Raw genomic sequence first — 24,395 nt, 5'->3', positions numbered from 1 at the left:
GAAAGACCAAGATGACTGCCCTCTGACGTCCTGATGGATCTATCACATCTTCCAGAAGGGCACTGGAATGGATTATTTTGTAATCCATTAGTCCCAATGAAATACCAGAAGGATCGTTGTGTTGTACAAGAAGGGAGACATCCACAACATCGGCAACTATCGCCCAGTCTGCATGTTGTCCATCATCTACAAGTTGTCCACTTGAGTCATCCTGAATAGAATAGGCAGAACACTAGATGAAGGACAACCCTGTGAGCAAGCTGTGTTCTGAAAAGGATTCAGCACCATCGACCATATCCACACAATGACCAAGCTCATGGAAGTTTCGAGAGAGTTCAAGATGCTGCTTTGTCTAATGTTCATCAATTTATATAAGGCCTTTGATTCTGTTGAGACTGAAATGGTCATCAAAGCCCTAGCCAAACAGGGCATTCAAATTCAGTACGTCAAGATCCTCCACGAGCTGTTTTACGGATTAACCACCAGGATCTCACCATTCTACAGGGAAGTGATCATTGATGTAAAGAGGGGTTCGGCAGGGTGATACCATTTCACCAAAACTCTTCAGTGCCACCCTCAAGAATGTCATGCGAGGACTGGAATGGGAAGGAATGGGAGTGAAGATAGACAGTCGGCAACTACACTACCTCCGCTTCGATGATGACATCATTCTAATAACACCAAACAAATGCTGGCCAACTTTGACCGCGAGTGTGGAAAGGTCGGATTACAGCTGAATCTCACCAAAACACAGCTCATGAAAAATGAACTAGTCCCTGACATTCCATTTGCTCTCAATGGAACGAACATCTCCTAATGCAACAGCTGTGTACCTGGGTCAAGAACTCAACATGAGGAAAGACTTGGCTCCAGATCTGAGCAGGAGGAAGAGAGCAGCGTGGAACACCTTGAAGAGCATCGAAGAAGTGGTTAAGAGGACAAAGAACCTCCAGCTCCGGGAACATCTTTTCAACTCCATCATTCTTCCTGCATTAATATATGCCTCAGAGACCTGGGCCCTATGAAAACAGGATGAGAACACTATTCGGGTATCCCAAAGAGGAATCAAAAGAGCTATGCTTGGAGTATCACGTTTCACTCAAGTGAGAGAAGGAATCTGGAGTTCCAATCTTCGTCAATAATCAAGAATCAGGGATGCTGTCTCCTTTTGCCAAGGCGTCAAAAATCAGATGGGCTGGTCACATAATGCGATTCAGAGACGACGACTGTACTAGCACTGTTACCGACTGGATTCCACGAGATGTCAAAAGACCGTGTGGCCGCCCACCAATGAGATGGTCATATTTCTTCGTCAAAACTCTGAATGAATGGTTTGAGGTTCTTCCTGTTCCTGGATTGAGCAGATACCACTGGGGTACGAATGGAGACATTACTGGCACCTGCTCGAGCTAATCGAAGATCAATGGGATGACAATTGACAAGTGACAAGTGATTTTTAACTTAAATTATCTTATTTTTTCTATTAGTGTAAATGAAATGAATTTGCTCTAACATAAACATTAACTCAAGATAAGTTTGAGTTTATACTATTGTATTACATTGATCATATCTTATTTATTTTGGCCAGAGAGATATTACAGCAGTTAAGGCACTTGGCTTGAACACAGTTGACCATCCCTGGAGGTACCTCACATGGTTCTGAGTCTGCCACACATGAACCCTCAGCATAGAGCCAGGAGTAAGCTCTGAGCACCTTTGGGTGTGTCTCCCAAGCCACACATATGCAATAATAATTATCACTGTATCAATGTATCACTGCCATCTTTGTTGTTCATCGATTTTCTCAAGTGGGCACAGAAACAATAATAATTATATAATTTATTAATAATTCTATTGATTGATAAATATTGGTATTGATGAGATCACATGCATCTAACATGCCAATAAATTGCATTAATATAATCTCATCAAATTCATCTAACATATTCATATACAATTTATTAATGTGTTATATGCATGTGATTTCATCAATGTATTTTCTGAGGTATTTTCTTTATGTGTTTAATTTAAGTTTAATTATCATTGTGTAATATTACATGTTATATTATGTTTCTGGATCCAATTCCATTGTATGTGGCAGTTTCCTCATGAGAGCACGTTATTATTAGACACTTATTGGGATCCAACTAGTCTGCCCTAGCCCCTCTTTGCTCTATGGAAATCTAAATATGGAACTAAAAATTCCACCTTTTTTTTTTTTTTTTTGCTTTTTGGGTCACACCTGGCAATGCACAGGGGTTAAGCCTGGCTCTACACTCAGGAATTACCCCTGGCGGTGCTCAGGGTACCATATGGGATGTTGGGAATCGAACCCGGGTCGACCACGTGCAAGGCAAACGCCCTACCCGCTGTGCTATAGCTCCAGCCCCCCAAAATTCCACCTTTTATTCAAACCCTTTATGTTGATTTGTTGGATTCCTGGGAACAGTTTTCATCCTCAACTATTTTCCAAAATTTACCTCTAATAACATAAAGTAAAAATCTTTACACTGTTTTACACTGTCAATATTTATGAAATTCCAATGTGTGAGGAAGCTCTGAGCCACAATTCTAAATTAAAACCAAATAAGGGTTAAAGATATATATTGGTAAGTATATATATATTCTTTATTTTATATATATAATTTATTAGGATATATATATCCTAATAAATTGCAGTATCTTTGCCTTTGTCTATTTTCTTCCTCTTTCTCTCCCTCTAAATACATGTGGCAATTGATAAGGATTATGCTAGAATGTAAAGTGTTTACTAGGGAAACTAAAGAATTATACCTGTTTAGAACTAAATACACCTCTAAAATACTTTAAAATAAAACCCTTTTTAAGAATTCACCCAGCCCTGGCCTTTTTATAGAAGAGAGCCATATCCTACATTCTTAATATGTTTGCAAATCCCCTGATGATCTGTTAAATAAAATTTTGATTCATAAAAATAGTGTGGACCTGAGATTCCAAATTTCTAAGAAACTCCCTAAGAATTTCATTTAATTGTTCCACTAATCACAATATGAATGAAAAAAAGTTAAGGATGTAATTTCTGGTCTTGTGCATGAAACAGTTATTAAATTATCTTTCAATATATCTTTTATATAAATAGTTCCTTTTCTATATGTCAACATTGATACACTGATCAATTTTTGGTGAGTTCTGAACTCATTGTTTCAACTCAAATACTAAGTACTGAGAACCAGAGACAGCCAATTTAGTATTTTTCAATTATGTTGTGACTCTACATAAATTTTAGAGCAAGTATCAGTGATCCTAAATACCTATGGGACAAAGAAAAAGAAAGATTATTCTGCAATGAAGGATAAAAATATAGCGTGACATATTAGAGATAAGTAGGCAGAAGTGTACAAGAGAGTAACTTAATGGATTCTTTATAGTGTTTTTCCATTCTATTTCCAAGGCCCACATTTCTAATAAATTACCTTTTTTCTCAAGCTGTGATTCTGTTGATACAACCTAATCCACGTTATCTTTATATTGTAAGAATAATGTAATTTATCTCTATACATATAAATGCACATGAGTTTGTACTCCATAATCACAGCCTCATTGATGTGTACTGCTAAAAATCTATGATAAGCAGTCACAAGTCTGTACATAATAATATGTACTACACACATGCTCATGTTGAGATGAATTTTTGCATCAAATGTATTATTTCAGTACATCTGTTACTTTAGAATTTGGTTCTTAATAAAGATAGCAATCCTTAAGTCTACAGATGTGCATTGATAAAAAAATCAAGTGACATATAAGTGAATATTATATATCCATAAGCTAAGCAAGTTTCCTTTTGTAAATGTATGTGTTTCTCCTTTCAGAATGCCAGTAGTTGCTTACAGTGTTGAAGATAATTTCGCATTAAATGCATTGTTGATTACTAACAAAGGCACCAGAATAGCATTTTCGCTTTCATAAAGGTATTTTTAACTCTGCCAGTGCTTACGTTATTATTCACCATATCTACTCATACTTAACTACTTAAAAGTTTAGCCTGATTAAGCAAAATGTTTACAAATAAGCAATCCATAAAACATCTCGAGGTTTTGGACTCTGGCCAAATCAACTGCCTATAAACATTTAATGATGAATTCTATTACTGAATAGCTAATAAACACTTGCAACCTGAAATCTTAAGTGAATCCACACATTTCTAGCAATCAGATCATTTCAACAGCACAGGTGCTCTGAACTAAGTTCTTAAGAAAATACAAGATTTTGCATTTCTTGAGTAGTTAAGCTAACTGCCGTGCAAGCTCAAAGTGTGAAAGTTAATCTAACCACAACCTATCTCAGTGAGTAAATTACCAATTTATTCCAGAAGCAAGTCTGCGCCATTAAATTGCCTTTGTAAAGTAGAGCTCAGAATTATCCTCAGGTGAATTTGTAGACTAAATTCACATTATATAGTTATTATATTAAACACTTGACTAACATTTATGGTGAAGCTGTTGGAGATCGTTATTATTTCTAGAAACCTGGTAAAAGCAAATGAAAATCTCTAGAGAAGCAAATCATTATCCAAGCACTCAGATATTTTCCAAAGATAATGTATACTCAAAACAGGAGCAGTAAGTAAGAGAAATAAATTTTAAATTACTCAAGGAAATAAGACATTGTGTGTGAAAACTAACAACAAATTAGAAAGTAGAAATAGACTATGAATATCTAATAAGAAACATCATATGTTTCCTATTAGAAATAAAATGTAATTATGCCTACTTGAATTTAAGAAACCAACACTGGTTTAAATATGCATTCAATAGCAAAAAGCAAATGGAATAAAACAAACACATTAAAAATGTTTCTAAAAAACCAAAGGAGAACGTGCATAAACTTAAAATATAAAATTAACTTAAAAAATTAAAAGAATGGTCATTTCAGATTAGACAAAACAACAAGAAGGAGTTAGAAAATGGAAGCTAGATAGAAATTACATAGGATGTAGCACAAAGGAAAACAGAAATAATAAAATAGCTTAAGAGATGGTAAATGTAACAGAGAAAGCCTATTATAGTTTGAGGTATTGACTCTAAAAGAGAAAATTAACTAATGAAAAGAAAAATGGATGAAAATATTTTATAATTAATGCAATATTTCAAATTAAATATTAAAAATAATTCCAATGATCCATTTGTTGAAATGACACAAATCGTCTTTTAAAAATCATATGTAACATACTGTAGCAACTGCAGAATTCCAAATAATAAAATAAAAGAGTTATTTTTAAAGGATTTAAATGTAGTTAAGTATTCAAGAAAAATAATAGACTCTGGTAGATGTGACTACCATATTTTCAATGACCAGATTATAACATAAATTACATATATAAAATGGAAATACTTCAGTCTGATCCTACACAAAATTCATATTAAAGCCAGAAAAATTATTGTAAAAGTTAAGTTTACAAAAATATTTTACTCCATAATAAGTATATAATATCCTGAACAAAATATTAGTAAAGTCAACTAAAATGTATTTTTTAATTAACATAGTTCGGACATTGCATTCCAATTCTAAAATAATAGAGAAATATTTCCAAACCACACCTTTAATTTACCATATTAATATATTAAAGGGGAAAAGTAATTTTTACACAGTTTGCACAAACTCTTAACAAAATTTACTGTTCATTCATGATAAATAACTATTATCACATGAGGAATGAAACAGTCTGTCTTTATTATTAGGAGGATAGACCTATAAGATATATCATCCTGAAAGGGAAACATTTAAAGAGTTCTCTTTAAAATTCCCACTAAAACAAGAATAAGCAATACCAGTAACTCCATGCAGCACTGTATAAAAACCTAAAAACCTTAGCAAGTGTAATAAAATAAGTCAAGAAAGCAATTGAGGCATACAGATACATAGTATACAAGGTATATAGCTTACAAAGACAACTAAGAAGAGTCTATAAATGATTAGAGTTTGGTAAGTTAACAATATAATAAAATAAATAACAATACAAAAGTGTTGTCAGTTGCATTTCTAATTACAAGTAACAAATTACTTTAAAAGTCAATCTATTTGATATCAGAATTTACAATTTTATCACAGAGCATCAAATACTTTTTTAAATGTTCAGATATGCTGAAGGGAAAATTTTTAAAACTTTATTGGAAGGTATTAAAAGAATTCAAACATATGGAATATGTACCATATCACAGACAAGAAATATTCACATTTAGAAATAGTTTATATCTTGACAAAGACCATATATATTCATTTCACTGCAAGATAAATCTAATCATGAAACAAAAGATGGTCTAAAATTCAATACAAAAGAACAACTAGTAACTAGAGAACATGAATAAACAAACTGCTCAATGAATTATTAGGAATTGTTATGAAGCAATCACAAATATGGCAATATAAAGTAGAGCAATGATTTAAACAAAACTGCAACCAAAGTAAAATATTCAGAAGCATATATACCCACACACATTATGATAGACTAGAATTCATATTTTAGATAAGCTGCAAAGTGAAGGATTTTTGGGGAGTAGATTTTTATTTGAAAAAATATTTCATTTAAACCATTTAACCCCACATATAACCATAGAGTACAAATAAGTTAAAGATTTACATGTCAACAATTAAATAATTTAGTATCTAAGAGATGTCTATTTGAAAAGATATTAGACGAAGATATGAAGAAAAGTTCACCACAAATAAGAAGTTATAAATTTTATATATCACCATTGAGAACTATCATTGAGACATATTAAGGTACATGAAATATGTTACAAAGTGAAGATAGTATTTTCAAGTATACATAATTAAAAAGTATTGAGAAATTGTAAAACTTTTGCATAAAATGATCTGAAAAACTTGTATTTGAACAAATAAATGGTCAAAATAGATCAGGCAACTTTTTAAAGAAGAAAACAAATCAAATCCACAAAAATTATTAGTAGTGACCAGGGAAATACAATGCCATAGTAAGTACTATTTAATGTAGGCTAAGTGACAAAAATTAAAATGAGTAATACTGAGAGAGATACAAACCCAGGCCTTGTAAGGAACCAGGGACTTATTCAAGTGGGGTTCTTTCACTAAGAAAAAGAAATTCAGTATAAGTTAATATAAAACTAGGTACAAAATTTAATATTACGTAAAAAGAATAAAACATAATCATAACAACTTACAAGTTTTTTAATGTGGATAAATACCATAAATAACACAACACAAAAACAAACAAAAATGTTTAATTTTTTTCTTTTGCGTGTATGTCTGTGAAAGAGCATTTCCCTAAATGTTTGGCCAAGTGATTTCTTAATGTTTTTATATAACAAGCTTTTTGCTATTTTTTCTTTTACTACATAGAATAGAAAAATACTTTCAATTTTAGAAACATAATTGAAGTTGGTGGCACTCCTTTTTTTGTTTTGTTTTGAGGACCACACCCAGCGATGCTCAGGGCTTACTCCTTGTGAGCTCAAGGGACCATATGGGATGCTGGAGAGCAAACTTGGGTCCACTATGTGGAAGGCAAGTGCCTTCCCCACTGTATTACCTCTGGCCCTGGTGGCATTTCTAAGGTGGTACTTGTAACCATCAGTGTTATTGCTGGTTACAGAACCACCCAAAACCGGCACAGCTCGACTGAGTGTCACTGCGAGTGGCCCCTGGGCCTTCCAAGCTCTGTTCAAGAGACTTCCCAAGAAACTTACACCGTTTTTGACTTATTAGCAACTTCTCGATATTTTACAGTTTTATCAAAATTAGGAAAACCTGCTTAAGCCTGTTTCATATATGACTCTCAGATTTCAAGACATTTGAAAAACGATGCATTCATTAAGTAAATTATTATTGATAATTCTATGGGGTGGCATATTATGTGTTTATATATAAAGCCTACATGGATATGTCTATGCATACATATATACAAACTTCAATATATGTTGAAATCGCATTCTCCATCACTGTTAGTGTTTTGGGGTGCATTAGCAGGAAATCTGCTTTGTTTTACTTTGGGGCCTACACCCAGCAGTGCTCAAGGATTCCCTGATGTGGAAGTTTTGTGGGTTGCTCCCAGTGGGGCTCAGGGCATCCTGGAGTGCCAAGGATCATACCTGTCTATGTCCATGGCCCCAAATCTATTATTTTTATATGAGTCATGTGGTCAGGAACTTAAAAGACAAGAGGCACTATATACACTGAATCGGGCCCCAGGTGTGGGGATGCATACAACAAGATACTGAACACACTGGTTTACTTATTTGCAGCAAATGTACAGGTTTGTGCCTGCCAGAGTGCAGGTGGTCTAAGAGAAAGCTTTCATGTAGAGTACTTCTAAAAAATACCTTGTTATCTATAGTTTTACATATTAGTAACCGAGTAGATACCTAAAGGGAGCACTTCTGTTTGGACTAAGCTTCGAGAAGAACCAAATCCTCTGCTCAAAGTCATAAATCTCTTTGACTGGAAGAATGTTCCAAAGTTCTTGCTTTCATGCCTGTCTTGATGCCAAGTACTGCAGGACAAGTTCATTCAGCAGTTCAGCCTCAGGACCATAAATTCTGTGCTGGGATGCCAGGTGAGTCAGCTCGATGGACAGATGGAGGACTCCTAGAAGACATTCCTATACCAACATGGCAAACAAGAATTTAATATATAGGAAAGTACTCTGCAAACAATATCTCCATATCCTGCTATTCATTACCTTAGCTAAACCCTCCTTATTTTCATAGCTACCTTATTACCATCTATTTGTTGGTGGAAGGAGAAGGAAAGAATTAGAGGAAAAATAATAATCTAATCAATTATTGTCACAATACCTTAAATTTCAACTTCAACCAAAAATATTGTATCAATATTACATTGTTACAATCTTTCCAGAGGTTTTGTTACTTGGAAGAGAAATAACTAAAACTTGAAAATATGGATGTTAAAAATAAAATATTTCTTAAAAGTGTTAAAATTTGGTGTTGATATGTAAATCGTAAGCAGGTAGATTTTAAGTCAAACTATACAGTCATATATAGTTATTAAATAAATATATAAGATACAATTCCCAAGAGAGGTGTAATCCTGTGGATAAAATTTTATATTCAGAAACATTGGAAACTTAAGGTGTAATAGACACACAAAAAAATACATCTTCAAAGAGGCACGTGAAATTTTCCTATGGCTTCTGTTTAAACACCATTTAAAACGTGACATATAATACACCTGTCTAAGGCAGACAGGGCAGTCCTGAAGGAATAACACATTGACTTAGAGCTTGTTTTGCCAGTGTATGGTTGCAAGTTCAACTCCCATGTCTCAGAAATTCTGAGTATGGAGTTGGTAGCTCTGCTCTGTGGAATGCCTGGGCCCATGAGAACTTATGGTGACTTAGGCATCATGTACAAAGGGGTTCCAATCTTCCACAATCACCATAACTAAAAGGAATATCATAGCCAAATAGTGTGGCCAGCACAGCAACTGCCACCAGCTTCACAACCATTACGTATGTCTCAATTGTGTGGATTTGTCATCTCTGGAAGCACCAGGGCAAGCCCTACAACTACAGGCAGGGAAACCTTGAGAGGGGCACTGTCCAGCCTGCAACACCATTGCTTTATCTGCCAGCCCCAGGCACACACTACAACAGATATATGCAAGCAGCACAACCTGGCACCTGTGCAGTGCCGAGTCATTGTAACAGCATCAACAACAACAAAGAAAAAGTAACCAATTTTAAATAAGTAAACAAAAATAAATTAGCCTGAAGTGTTTTGTTTTGCTTAGGAGCTCAGGGCTTATCTAATGGAGCTCAGGGCTTACTCCTGGCTCTGTGCTCAGGGATCACACTTGGAGTGTGGCTTAGGGGACCACACGTGGTGCCCCAAATACAATCCAGGTCAGCTACATGCAAAATAAGCATCCTTCCCACTATTATTCTTTGGACCCTGCCTGATGATTTTTAGTATTCTTAAAATTGTGCAAACAAAACCACATATTTCAAAGTATTTTTACTCTCTCTGAAAGAAACCATACACTTTAAAATGAACTCTCAGGGCCTCTTCAAATACATTTTAACTTATACATTTAACTTATACCTTCATATATCTGCTTTAATTTTTTCCAGTATAGATGCATCATCCAACCCACTGTCTTAAATTCAGTAATTATTTTTTAACTAATATATGAATGAAAAACTAAAAGATTGTCTTATACTAAGAAGTTGGAAGGCCACTCAATGTTCAAAATAGTTGTATTGGTGGGCGCTGGAGCGATAAGACAGAGGGTAGGGTGCAAGCCTTGTAGGCAGCAAATCCAGGTTGGATCCTCAGCTTCCCATATGCTCCTCCAAGCCCACCAGGAGTGATTCCTGAGTGCAGAGCCCGGAGAAAGTCATGAGCATTGCTAAGTGTGCCTCGCCCTACCCCCAAAACAAAAGAACTAATTCCCATGTGTCCCCTTCCTCCAGCCTTTGCGCTATTTTTCTATTTCTGTGAATTTACCTGTTCTGAACATTTCAATAAGTGAATAAGACAATATCATGTTTTGTGACTACTTCTTGACATAACAAATTATTTTTGAGACTAATTTATTCTTTATGAGCACTTTACTCTTTTTTATGGTCAAGTAATATTTCATTCTATAACTATATGAATGCTTATCCACATGCCCATTAATGAACATTTGTTTTTGTTTTACTGTTGTGAATATTGTTACAATGAACGTTTTTGTGTAAATTTCTTGTGTACATTATCAGTTTTCTTAGAGGCTTAGTAAATAAATTGCTGTATTACATGGTAGCTCTGTTTAGCATTTTAAGAAACTGGAACTACTAAGCTGTCTACCACAAAACCTGTACATTTGACATTGCTCAAACAATAATCAAGGGTTTTCTTTCTCTAAATCCTCACTAAAACTTGTTATTGTATCCTTTTTTTGTCTGCCATTTATCTGTATTATTATTTCCAGGCAGTGAACTCAGAATGTGCCTATCATAGGAGTTTATCTTGTGTAAGCAATAAACCATTGAATATTGTTTTCTGATTCATTCAGTCATGGTGTGCTGTTTTATGAGGGGGACCAATGATGTATAGAGAAATTACTGATATGAAGGAATTGCACGTTATTTCCAGGTATCAATGAGTAGTTAGTCTGACTGTGCTTTTGTTTTTTGCTTATGAGATAATTCATGTTCCTGCCAGAGGTATTTAGATTCTAAATATTAGTCTAAAAAATTCTTAGTTACTGGGGGCTGGAGCAATCGCACAGCGGGTACGGCGTTTGCCTTGCACATGACTGACCAGGGTTCGATTCTCAGCATCCTATATAGTCCTCTGTGCATCGCCAGGGATAATCCTGAGTGCAGAGCCAGGAGTAACCCCTGTGCATAGCTAGATGTGACCCAAAAAGAAAAAAATTCTTAGTTACTGTTTATCTGAGAGTATTTTTACCCACCCTTCAACTATCAGATTTAACCTTGCTGGGTAGAGGGTTCTAGGTGGAATTCCTCTTCATATAATACAGTGAATATGTCATTTCATTCTCTTCTTGCTTGTAGAATTATATCAGAGAAATTCTCTGCAAATTTTTTTTTTGCGTTGTAAGCAAGGTTTTGCTGCTTTAAGAAATTTGTCTCTGTTTGTTTATTTGTTTGTTTTTCATTCTGATTATATTCTATCTTGTTGTTCTGTTTGGGTTTACTCTTTTTGGTGTTTTGGGCTTATTGGATCAGTGCTGGCATGTCCCTTCTCACATTGGGGAAGTCCTTGCTGATTAGTTCTTCAACTAGCCTCTCCCCCACCTTTTTCAACTTCCTTCTGAAATTTCTGATTCTAGGGTTGTTCTTCTTGGTATAGCCAACAGTGTCCCTTTTATTATCTCTCCTTTTCTATTTAACTTTGTTTTCTCTTAGCTCTTCTTTCTGGCTGGAGCTGTTTAGCATATATTTCAGTCCCCTGATTCTATTTTCAGCTTCATGTTGATATTTGGATTAACTCCTTTACTTCTATTTGAATAAAGTATTTTAATTTTTTTTCATCCAGTCTCTTCCAATGTACTGATTCTCCGTTCGAATGTCATTTTCAGATTATTGAGCACTGATATGATTGCTGCTCTTGTGTCTTTTTCAAGCAGATTTGAAAGGTTTGATGTCAATAGGGATCTGTTTGGGCTTTTGCCATGCTCTGTTGACACAACTAAGTTCCTTCATCATCCCGTTGTTCTGGTGCTCTGTTAATCAGAGCCTGGTTCTCAGCTTCATAGAAGTCCAGTGAGACACGGGACCTTGCTCCCCTCTGTATGTGTACAGGGGCTGCTGGGATGGCTTCAGGAACTTATCTCATGCTGGCACTCGACATTGAAGGATAACTGGCAGTGTCTGTGTTCTTGCTTCCATTCGCAGGCTTGTGAGTGCACAATTTTTAAATGTGTGAAAATAAACATTAATGCATAGGTTATCATTATTCAAAAAACCTTTAGAAGTGAGAGGATATACAATTACTAGCAAATGGATTAGGGATGACAGTGATGGAAAGCTTATTTCAACAATTATCTGTTCGATGAAGTGATTGGTCTGACTAATTGGAGTGTTATAGTAGAAAACACGGACTGGTTTCAGGGTTGAGTTGAGGTTCATCTGGATAGGTGAAGGCACCTGACCTTTAGGTTTAGCTTTATAATATCTTTAATTAGTCACTCATAAAATTGTGAATGTTTTTCAATCCAAGAACTTATTGAATAAAAAAATAATTAGGGTTATGTGATAGCATAATTATCTTCTGCGTTTTTCCTTTTCTGCATTTAAAAGAATCAGTTATCTAACTGATCCTTGATATATATTTCTTTAATTGTATTTATTTCTGATAATATCTAGCATGTATTAGACACTGTATGGCAGATACTGGATCAAGCACTGAACACATTTTACCTCCTTTAGCATTCACATAAGATGAATACCAAATTTGCACAGAAAATTCCATTACAGCACTTCTTTCTGTCATCTAATCTCTTTTACCCATGACTAGGCTAGAAGCACGGGATCATCTAAAACCATTTTTTAAATTATTTTAGTTTAATTAACTCTGGTCCCGGTCCCTTGATTAAATGAATATGTCTTTCAGGCTGCAAAGTGACCTCCTGCCAAAAGCATTCCATTCAGCTGAGAATAAAGACATGTGACATGTCTTCTTCCTGAACGTAGTAATCCTGTAGCCTGGCATGAGCACCACAAATCCAATTCTATTAAAGTAATGAAGTAGGAATGTCAGTACAATTATCTGCAAACAGTCCTGCATCTTTAGGCTTATTCACCGTTTAAGAGAAGAGCTTCTGTGAGCTTATACAATTTGTGTGTGTGTGTGTGTGTGTGTGTGTGTGTGTGTGTGTAGCAAAGCTTTCTTGTATATTATATAGACTTTAACTCATGGCTTTTAAATTTTTAGATGCCCAAAGTCTTACCTTGGAGATGATTTTGATCTCAAAATTAGTTATAATCAGTTTTGTAGTGTGTGTCCAGTTCACTCTAACAGAAATGTTAAGATAATATATGTGTAGTATCTCTCTCTCTCTCTCTCTCTCTCTCTCTCTCTCTCTCTCACACACACACACACACACACACAGACACACACATATATATATATTTACAACACATTCTTGAGTTGAATTAGGATAATTATTAGTTGTATAATTTGAGGGACATTAATTCTATTCTCTATGATGTGATTTCTTCAAATATAAAGAACCAATAACTACTATAAACCAGTACTCTCTAGCTGACATTTAGCTAGTAATTTTATTTGAATGCCAAATCAAATGAAACATATACAATATTTAGTCTAGCCTTATAGTGCCAAGTAAATTTTCACTAGTATCAGAAACCTAAAAATAAAGAAAATATCTAAAATTTTCCCATTATTGTCTATATTTTTTATTAATAAAAAATTTAAGTACATTTCTTTTATTCTACAATATCATATTAGACAAGCCCCGGTGCAGAATCAGCACAGAGAGGAGAAGGGGGACAAATGACAATTCAGATGACCTGTAATGACTTCTCTTACATATGCAAAGAATATCGTGGAAGAGTTTTAAGGAACTACATCTACCAAAGGTGATGGAGTTTGGCTGATATCTGACTGCCAGCTTGCTAGTATAGCTCTTTCTTCTTCTAGTATGTTTGTTCTAAGGAAGCAAGCTGCCCTATGGAGCTATGGAGATGAAAAAGAGGGAAGAAATTAAAAGTAGTCTCTAAACCAAAGCCATAAAAATCAGGCCATAAATTCTGCCTAAAACCTGGTGATTCACCTTGCAAGTGAATTCTTGTCAATGGAACATTATGATGAAGGTGGTCATGGTTGATATGTTGATTACATCTTGAAGGAAAACACCTAATCTAGTCTCGTTTGAATTTCTGACCTACTGAAAGTACAAAATAATATTATTCAAAGTCACTAAATTTAATGGCAATATTTTATGCAGTTATTAATAAATGATGCTCAGAGAAAGAACTTGAACTCTTAGCCACATTTACCAGTCTATCAAATATTCTTTAAGGAGAATTTAGGAAATATGAATTAAAACATTTATGTATAAGTCTCAAAAGTAACTTTTTATTAGAATTATTTTGTTATTTTTTAAATATAAACTACTTATATTGATTTTAAAAACATTCTTCTTTTAAAAATGTGAATCTAAACAAAAAATTATTTAGAAACTCTGTGCCCAACTGTTTATATTTATATATATTTTAAATGACTGTTTATTGGTTAAAAAAGGTTTTATAAAAATTTATATATGACAGTTTTCAGAGAAATTAGTGACATAAAGGATAAAAACAGGATATTAGGTAATAAGCTTTCAAGTTTAAAAACAAAGTAATTTATCTTTATTGCTATAGCTGTTAAAACCAAACTTGGCATACAGATCATACCATGAATTCATTTTTCCTAATGAATAGAAACTCTGATTTTTGTTTGCTTTCTTGTGTTTTTCAAGAGCTATGTAGGTACTGTACAGATTTGGGAGTTAGGAATAAATTGTTTAAAATCTATTTATCCTTATCAATAGTTCTGTGATCCCAGCTACTTCCTTTCAAAGTTAAAATTCACTGTATCACTGTCTTCCCATTGTTCATTTATTTGCTTGAGGGAGCACCAGTAACATCTTCATTTGTCCTTGTCACTTGCTAGTGTAGCCCTATGGAAGAGCACATTGTTACTGTTTTTGGCATTTCAAATATGTCAAGGATAGCTTGCTGGGCTCTGCTGTGCAGGAGGGAAAAAAAGAAACAAAATAAAGAGGTCATGCTCTAGGAAAAGTTGTGTCATTCTCCTCCGGGGACCTTTGTTTTACAGTCTCTGGATCTTGGCCATTGATGTGATTACATGGCACTGGGGTAGTTTGTGGGTGTGACTGCCAAGCTACTGGAAAAATGGGGATCTGGGTGGAGCTATCATCCATAACTTCTCCATATGGTATTTATCAAAAACCATTTTTAATATCCTGAAAACTAAAGTATTCACACATAATTTTATTATTTTATGTGTTATTAAGTAGAATTTTAGGTATATTTATACATTCTTGTGAGTGTTTCCATATTTTATACTTTGCATGTGTACAGAAATGATAACTTCAAGAACATTAATGCCATTCAATCTTTAGAATATCATATAATAAACTGTTTAAATTCACTATGAGAATTTTAGAATTAAAATTAATACTTATTAAAATAGTCCAAGTTAAGAACTTTGGTACTGGCTTTTAGGATCGATCATGTGTGCCTTTTTAAGTTTGGTAAGAAATTAAATAGTTATATCCAAAATATGCAATAGAATACTCATAAATTGGAAGCTATGGCTCATAAGTATTAGGACTGTGATTTCTAAGTCATATACATATACATATATATTATTTAAAATCATAGATAAAATTAAACATATAAATACTGGGTAATATACCACCTCACACCACAGAGGCTAGCACACATCCGAAAGAACAAAAGCAACCGCTGTTGGAGAGGATGTGGGGAGAAAGGGACCCTTCTACACTGCTGGTGGGAATGTCGGCTAGTTCAGCCCTTTTGGAAAACAATATGGATGATTCTCAAAAAACTAGAGGTTGAGCTCCCATTTGACCCAGCAATACCACTGCTGGGAATATATCCCAGAGGAGCAAAAAAGTATAGTTGAAATGACAACTGCACTGATATGTTCATTGCAGCACTGTTTACAATAGCCAGAATCTGGAAAAAACCCGAGTGCCCTAGAACAGATGACTGGTTGAAGAAACTTTGGTACATCTATACAATGGAATACTATGCAGCTGTTAGAAAGAATGAGGTCATGACGTTCGCATATAAGTGGATCAGCATGGAAAGTATTATGCTAAGTGAAATGAGTCAGAAAGAGAGAGACAGACATAGGAAGATTGCACTCATCTGTGGACTATAGAATAACAGACTATAAGACTAACACCCAAGAATAGTAGAAATAAGTACCAGGAGGTTGTCTCCATGGCTTGGAGGCTGGTCTCTCATTCTGGGCAACTCAGAGAAGGGAACACCAAGTAAAATGTGACTGGAGGTCATGTGGGGGAAAGATGATGCGGGCCCAATATAGACTAGAGACTGAACACAATGGCCTCTCAACACCTTTATTGCAAACCACAACACCTAATCAGAAAGAGAGAACAAAAGGGAATACCCTGCCATAGTGGCAGTGTGGGGTCGGGGGAGACAGGACTGGGGAGGGGGGAGAGGGATGTTGGGTTTACTTTTGGTAGAGAATGGGCACTGGTGAAGGGATGGGTTATCAAACTTTGTAAGGGAGAAACATGAGCACAAAAATGTATAAATCTGTAACTGTACCCTCACGTTGACTCACTAATTAAAAATAAACTATTAAATTAAAAAAAATACTGGGTAATAATGTAAGTAATTATAACTAAGTTTTTTCTTTCCAAATATACATCTGATTTATGCTGTTTATTTTAATAGAAAAAATATAAAAATTATTGAGAAGGACATAGTTTAAAATATATGAGAAGGTATAATATTATTTTATTGGGAATACACCAAGGAACAATGGGAATTTGGAATGTGCTGGGGTCAAACAAACATGGCCACATCTGGAGTCTCACTGTGGGAAGGGATGTGGTATGGGTGTGATTGACAAGCCTCTCAATGTCAGGCATGAGTTCTATCCATTTCAACTATCTCCCTGGTCCAAATCTATTAATTTTAAAGAGATGCTAGTAGAAAAAGAGTAGACAGACACTCTAGTAAATTATAATGTCTTTTACTCAATTCAAGCTCAGTTCTATGATTTAAGAGTGATAAAATTGAAATTTCAAATTATTAAAAAAAATTAAGATTTAGGAACAAAATATTTCAGTAACAGGATGCTTATGAAAAACAAAGGTTTCGATGATTATGAAGCATGTGAATCACTTACGCAGAGTAATATCAAAATCTAATAATCTACCAATTTGCTAGTATATTATATTAATAAATGAGTATAAGGAAGATTGTCAACCTGTTAAAAATATGATGAGAAGCTATAAAGCATTAGCTCATGCATGATTTCCCAATAGAGCCACATGGAATAAGCTTAACTTATTTTTCATACTAAACTTAATCCAAGAATAGTGATAACAGTGATATATAACTGTTCACTTATGAGTCCGAAGTGAAAATTATGATAATATTCAAAACTGACCATCGACACAACTCTTGCATAAGTAAGCATGCAGTTAATGAACCTGTATTGAAAGTGAGTTTTCACTGTTGATCAAATAAAATCTATGTATCCAGGCTTCTAGGTATTCTGAAAATATTATTATAGTAGTTTATAGTATCTTCCAAAATCCCATAATAAAATATCATTCTGAAACATGCAAAGCAAAAATCTCACTGCCAACTACTACCAAATAATAATAGTAACAACAAAAATACAAACTTCTTAGTTTCTAAAGTACAAGAAGATGAGAATAAAACAACTATAAAGCATGTCTACATGGAATTTTTAGAAGAGACAAATAAAGCAAATGTTAAACTGAAAGAGGAAAGACCCAAATGATAAACTGAAAGAGAACCTCAAATTTCCAGCAGAGTCTCATAAGAAAGTACAGTAGTTGACTGTGGAGGAATTTCTTTGCACACTCCTGTTTCGAGGAATACCAGTTCCACGGTAAGTTCTGAAGGATGAAATAGTCTGGTTTCTGTTCACATTCTAAAATAATCAGTTATAGCTTCCATCTATGACAAAGTCCCCAAATAGAATAAATTGTCAGAAACAGAATCCAACCTGAACAAGACAAGGGTTATGCAGGCTATGAAAAGAGGAAGTCTAGGAATCCGGAGAGTGTAGACATCATAAAATCATATTCTTTAATCTTCGTGAAAACAAAATGAGCCCTAAAATGATCAAGGTATAAGGATAGTTTGAACTACCTTTTCTTCCCTAAAGTGTGAGAAAATTAATTTCACATAAAAATTGGCTACAGGGGGCTGGAGAAATAGCACATCGGGTAGGGCTTTGCATGCGGCCGACCCAGGTGTGATTCCCAGCATCCCATATGATCCCCTGAGCACCGCCAGGGGTAATTCCTGAGTGCAGAGCCAGGAGTAACCTCTGTGCATTGCCGGGTGTGACCCAAAAAAGAAAAAATAAAGTTGGCTACAGAAAATAATTGACTTGAAGCCAATAAAAGATTTTGAAAATGACCAAAGAATGTGGAGCAGAAAACCTCTGTATGTATGAAAACATGACAGACATGCTCAAAAATATGAAAAATATAACCTAATTTTTTTTTAAAAATGAATGAAAGTAATAGTTATTGAAGTTATAAATAAATAAATTTTAGTTCTAAAAATTTGAAAAGGTAAACCGGGAGACAAGATAAAAGATACGTCAATATTGAAAAATAATTACAAAGTCAATGTGAGCTGCGAAACTCAGTATGTAATATCTTTAAAGATTTCTCTAAAAAAACCAAAAAATAATTGTTTGTGTACCACACCTGGTGGTGCTCAGGGCTTAAAGAAAAATTGAGGAAAGCAGTAAGACACTTGGAAGGAAAAGATAGATTAAATATATGGAAAGGGCTGGAGAGAGGTGCAGGGGTTAAGGCACACTCTTTTCATGGAGCTCACCCTGGTTCAAATCCTAGCACTGTCACTGTCATCCCGTTGCTCATTGATTTGCTCGAGCGGGCACCAGTAACGTCTCACATTGTGAGACTTGTTGTTACTGTTTTTGGCATATTGAATATGCCACAGGTAGCTTGCCAGGCTCTGCCGTGCAGGCGAGATACCCTCGGTAGCTTGCCGGACTCTCCGAGAGGGGTAGAGGAATCAAACCCGGTTCCACCGCGTGCAAGGCAAACACCCTACCCGCTGTGCTATTGCTCCAGCCCAATCCTAGCACATAATTGCTCAAATATCAAGAATAGCTGGGTGCAGCTCTCGAGGCCACCCAAGCACCAATGGGCAGTCCAGATAATCTCAGCCCTGCAGCCCTGCACTCAAGGATCCTTGCATTGAACCACTGGCCTAGTTAGCTGAAATTTTTTGAGTGGCCCCTGGGATTCTTGAGTTCACCTGGTAGCCCTTTCAGATACGAATACGTAATAAATAGAAGCAGATGGGAAATCAATTCCAATGTATCTACATAGTAATTTCAAATCCTATGTGATAATATCTGTAAGAATGAGATTCAAGAAAAAATAACAGGCTTCTCAATGAGAAAAATCAAGCCAAGAAAAATAAAATTCTTAAGATATTTTTCAGGGAACTATCCTGAAATTTTAAAATATCATTAAAAAGGAGCAGTGAAGGCTAAATTTGAGTAAAGGTATGAATATTGGAAAAGGATCAGGATTGCTGACATTTGAAGACATTTCAATAACAGGAATTTGACCAAAGAAAGAAAGAAAGATATAAAAAATAAGGCAAGAAGTACCAAGTTGCTTAAGAGCATAAGAAGTCAGAACATATTCCTTTATGTTTCTTCTTTTTGGGGGAGGAGGGGCACTGTCAGCAGTGCTCAGGGGCTCCTCCCGTTAGGGTGCCTGTGGATTAATGTCAGTGATGATCAGGGATCATGCAGTGCGTCCTGTATGCCAAGCACATGCTCTAGCGCATTGATCTCTCTTTAGCCCTGTTATCAGATTTTTGACAGTAGACACTTTATGCCAAAAAAGAAAAGAGATTATATATCTATCCAATTTCATATATTCCAGACAATCAAATGCAAGTCAATATTTTTTTTTCCAGTCAAACTGTCTTTCAAGTACATAAATCAAACATCTGTGAACGCCCAAAACAGTATCACGAGCTCTTCTGGAGAAACCCAAAGGGCAATACGCCACAGGTAATGAAAATGACTGGAACTATATTGACCTACGAATTGATGTGATCAGTGGCTATACTATGTAAGATAGCCAGATATTATAATTTGCTTTCTGATGGGCAAGAGAATCACTTAGAAAGTAGTCTTTCCAAAACATAGTTCTGGAAACCATACATGCTCTAGATGCAAAGCATGAGTAGAGAGGACAGAAGGAAGCGTCTGGCAAAGACACTACCAGGATGCCGCAAGCAGAATCCTGATGGGTCTTAAGGCCTCACAGAAACAGCACAGTTCCTTTAACCCAACAAACCAAATAAGAAGGCGAAGGGGGGAAAAAGAGACCCAATGTGTCTCGATGAGCCTGATTTCTGATTCAAGCACACTATAAAACAATTGGCAACTGAAAATATGAGCATGCTTAGTGAAATAAACCAGATGGAGAAAGACAAACACCATATGATTTCACTCATATGTGGCATATAGAGAAACAAAACAAATGGATGAACTAAATAAAACAAAAATAAACTTTTAGACTCTAAGACCAATTAGAGGTTACTCAAAGGAAGGGGAAGGGGAGAGGGTGAAGAGGGTAAATGAATCCAATTATATGGAGGTCAGAGCTAGTGGACTTTGTGATAGTTTTTGCAGATGTTGATCCTTAATGATGTACTCCTGAATCTTATGGTATGATGCAATGCTAATTTAATAAAAATAAATGAATAGACTAGATGTTTAGGAATTTTAGAAAAATAAATTTTATTTTAATGTAATGTTCTAATCATATCACAGTTACATTTAATTTGAAACAGCCATTACTTCTTGAGACATATATTAAATATGTATAAAGTAGTATGTTAACTATTTTACACTAAGTAACATAGGAGAGGCTCATTTTATGTTTTTTGTTATACTAAATTTGTAGATTAGCCTTGTGTAGTTATTTTATTGTGATTTATTTTATTGTGTAGTTATTTTATTCAAAAGATGTTTGTGCTGTTTTTAACATGAAAATACTTGTAAATAGACATCTGCATTTAATTTAATTTGGAAGTTTGACCACTTCTTAGGATACTAAAGTCCTAGCCTCAGCTGCAAATTGGCAATCAGCTGCTTGAAAAATCTATCACATCCAATCCTGAGTCATGTGTTTTCTTTTTAAAATTTTAATAAGAATGTAATATATTCCAAAAGATAAAATTTACCATCTCAGACTCTTAGAAGTTTTAAGGTTCCAAACATGGTTTCCAAAAATCTTTATGTAAGATATGAAGTATTAATGGGCTCCACTGAAATATCCCATTCTCCTCCTCGTGTCCTATTCTCATTTTGGCAAATATCTGGCTCCTAAAATAAGACCCAAACGTTTACAAGAACAGCTCTTAGCTGAGAGGCAAATAATCTGCCAGTCCATATTCAGAGACTACTTAGCAATGTTAAGATATTTTTAGGTTCTTATTTTGTTCATTTTACACAAATAATAATATTTTAATGAAAATTAACAGGAGAAGAAGGAGTTAGAATCAGAAACATTAGGCAAAAAGGGAAAAATAAAAGCAAAATTATCCTAAAGAAGAATGCTTGTAGAAGCTCAGTTTAGTTGGTGAGTCATGAACAAATGGAGACCAGAAGTATATTATATTATACAATACGTAATAGAAATATGTGAAAATATGTGATAGCACTGTAGCACTGTCATCCCGATGTTCATTGATTTGCTTGATCGGGCACCAGTAATGTCTCCATTGTGAGACCTGTTACTGTTTTTGGCATATTGTGTATATCTTGGGTAGCTTGCCAGGCTCTGCTGTGCAGACTGGATACTCTCTGTATTTTGCCGGGCTCTCCAAGAGAGACGGAAGAATCGAACCCGGGTCGACTGCATGCAAGGCAAATGCCCAATCCACTGTGCTATTGCTCCGGTCCTTAGAAGTCATATCATTACAATCGTTTGACAGTGAGAAAAAAAATTTGCATTTAAATTATGAGCCACATTTATGATAAAATAAGATTAACACTTAAAAAACAACCATAAACTGTACCGATTTTAAAGAATATTTTAATTTTATTTGAAACACTGTGATTCATAACATCCTTAGTGATAGATTTTAATCATACAATATTTCAAAACCACAGCTTCCACCAGTGTCTACTTCCTTCCACCTTTGTTCCAGGGGCCCGTGACTTCACACTCTTCTCTCGCCCCTCTGTGATAAGCTCAGTTCCATAGACCAGTTTTCATGATCTGTTGCCTTTGCCATTTGTTATTCCCGTATTAAATAATTTTTTAAAAGCAAAAGTACTACCATCTGAACTGAAAATATTTAAAGTACTACAACATTAGAATATTTTTAAAGTGCTGACTAATTTGGGAAGAATAGCAAGACCTAGACATGTGAATGATACAGGATATTTCTATTGTTGTTTTGATTTTTAGCCTGAATGCGGGGCACATTCACCACAGAGAATAGTTAAAAATCCCCACTTGGAGGCACAGGCCCCTCCTGCCGCCGCCAAAATGTGACCCCGGGGGCCACACGCACGTGCGGCCCCTCTGCAGCTGCACGAGTGTGAATCCAGTCCCTGCTGAACCACTTTCGACATGGGAAGCTCCTTGCAGAATGTCTCCAGCCTGAGAACTAAGCCCCAACCCTGTGCCCGTCCAGGTGGGGAAAGGTATTTCTCTCTCTCGCCTCTCCCGTTCCGGGGATGAAGGGCGTGAGGACACCATATTAAGACGACCACAGATGGGGTTTACAAGCTTGCAAAGATCCAATATCCGGAAGAAATCTCCCTGGACTTAGTTGTTAACGTACAGAAATCCAAAACCGCGCGGCCGCCGCGGCCACGCGACCTCATTTCTCTTCACAACAGGTCTGAGTCTAGTGGGGTACTCCTAACAATAATGGTGAGGTTTGTGTTAAAATATTGAATGTAACCAAAGCAAATAGAAAGTAAAGTGAAATTTATCAGTTACAAAGGCGGGGGTAGGGCAAAGGTTTGTGGGCAGGATGGGAGGTGTACTGTGTTTTTTTTTTTTTTTGGTGGTGGTGGGATATGGGCACTAGTGAAGGGATGGTTCTTTCAGCATTGTATGACTAAGACTTAAGCCTGAAAGCATTGTAATTTTTCACATGGTGATTCAATAAAATAAAATTCTTATTAAAAATAATTTAAAAAATAAAGCATAAAAAAAAATCCCCACCTGAAATCCCCACATCTTCCTCTTTGCCAAAAAATAGATGTTTTGAGACCACTAGAGCAACTGAACATTTAAGGTAGTACTGGAGTGATAGCACAGCAGTAGGACATTGCCTTGCACACGGCCGACCCAGGTTTGATTCCTTCACCCCTATCAGAGAGCCCGGCAAGCTACTGAGAGTATCTCACCCGCACGACAGAGCCTGGCAAGCTACCCGTGGTATATTCAGTATGCCAATAACAGTAACAACAAGTCTCAAAATGGAGATGTTACTGGTGCCCTTTCAAGCAAATCGATGAGCAATGGGATGACAGTGACAGTGACTTCAGCAATGAGGAGCTATGAAGCAAGTGGTGAGAATATTATGACAAATTGTGTATATTAATATTTCTAAATATCTTTCTGACCTCTAACTTATACACACACCAGTCAATGTGAGGCATTCCAATGAGGAATAAAATAATACAGCCAAAATTTTAACTCTATTCAAGAAGCAAACTTTGCAATGTGTGTCCAATTGAATTAAAATCTGGAAATAAAATGGGGGAAGAAAAAGCAATACTATTCAGAGGAATAAAATAAACTCTTGAGACTTAAAATAAAATATATAAAATGTCTGGGCTCTAATCCAAAATTATCCAACAAAAGAAATATGAAAACATGAACCATTCTCAAAAGAACAAAAAAAAAATTTAGGCTTACCATGATTTGATCAAATACTGAATTGAGGAAAAAAATATCAAACATCTTTTATAACTACATTTAATAATGAAATGATAACTATGCTAGCAACAAATGAAAATATGTAAAACATTTTGAAATATATGTAGCTTATATAACATATTAGTGATGACATTAATGTCACAGAA

General features: G+C 35.3%; 1 protein-coding gene across 3 annotated transcripts in view; it reads right to left on the bottom strand.

Annotated features, from left to right (window-relative positions):
- The window catches only part of ADGRL3 (adhesion G protein-coupled receptor L3), a 988,077-nt gene that overhangs the window by 112,309 nt on the left and 851,373 nt on the right, over positions 1 to 24,395 (bottom strand). The window contains exon 27 of one of the 3 annotated variants that reach the window (XM_055139578.1): positions 5,689 to 8,617. The exons of the other annotated variants lie outside the window; for them this stretch is intronic. Within the exon in view, the coding sequence (XP_054995553.1) occupies positions 8,541 to 8,617 (77 nt within the window). The 3' untranslated portion in view covers positions 5,689 to 8,540. Of the gene's footprint in view, positions 1 to 5,688; positions 8,618 to 24,395 lie in introns of those variants that run through there. 3 annotated transcript variants of the gene reach the window in all.

Source organism: Sorex araneus, chromosome 5 (assembly GCF_027595985.1).
Source record: "Sorex araneus isolate mSorAra2 chromosome 5, mSorAra2.pri, whole genome shotgun sequence".
NCBI classification, from domain to species: Eukaryota; Metazoa; Chordata; class Mammalia; order Eulipotyphla; family Soricidae; genus Sorex; species Sorex araneus.
Note: the sequence above shows the minus strand (reverse complement) of the source record. Positions and strands in the feature narration are given on the sequence as shown.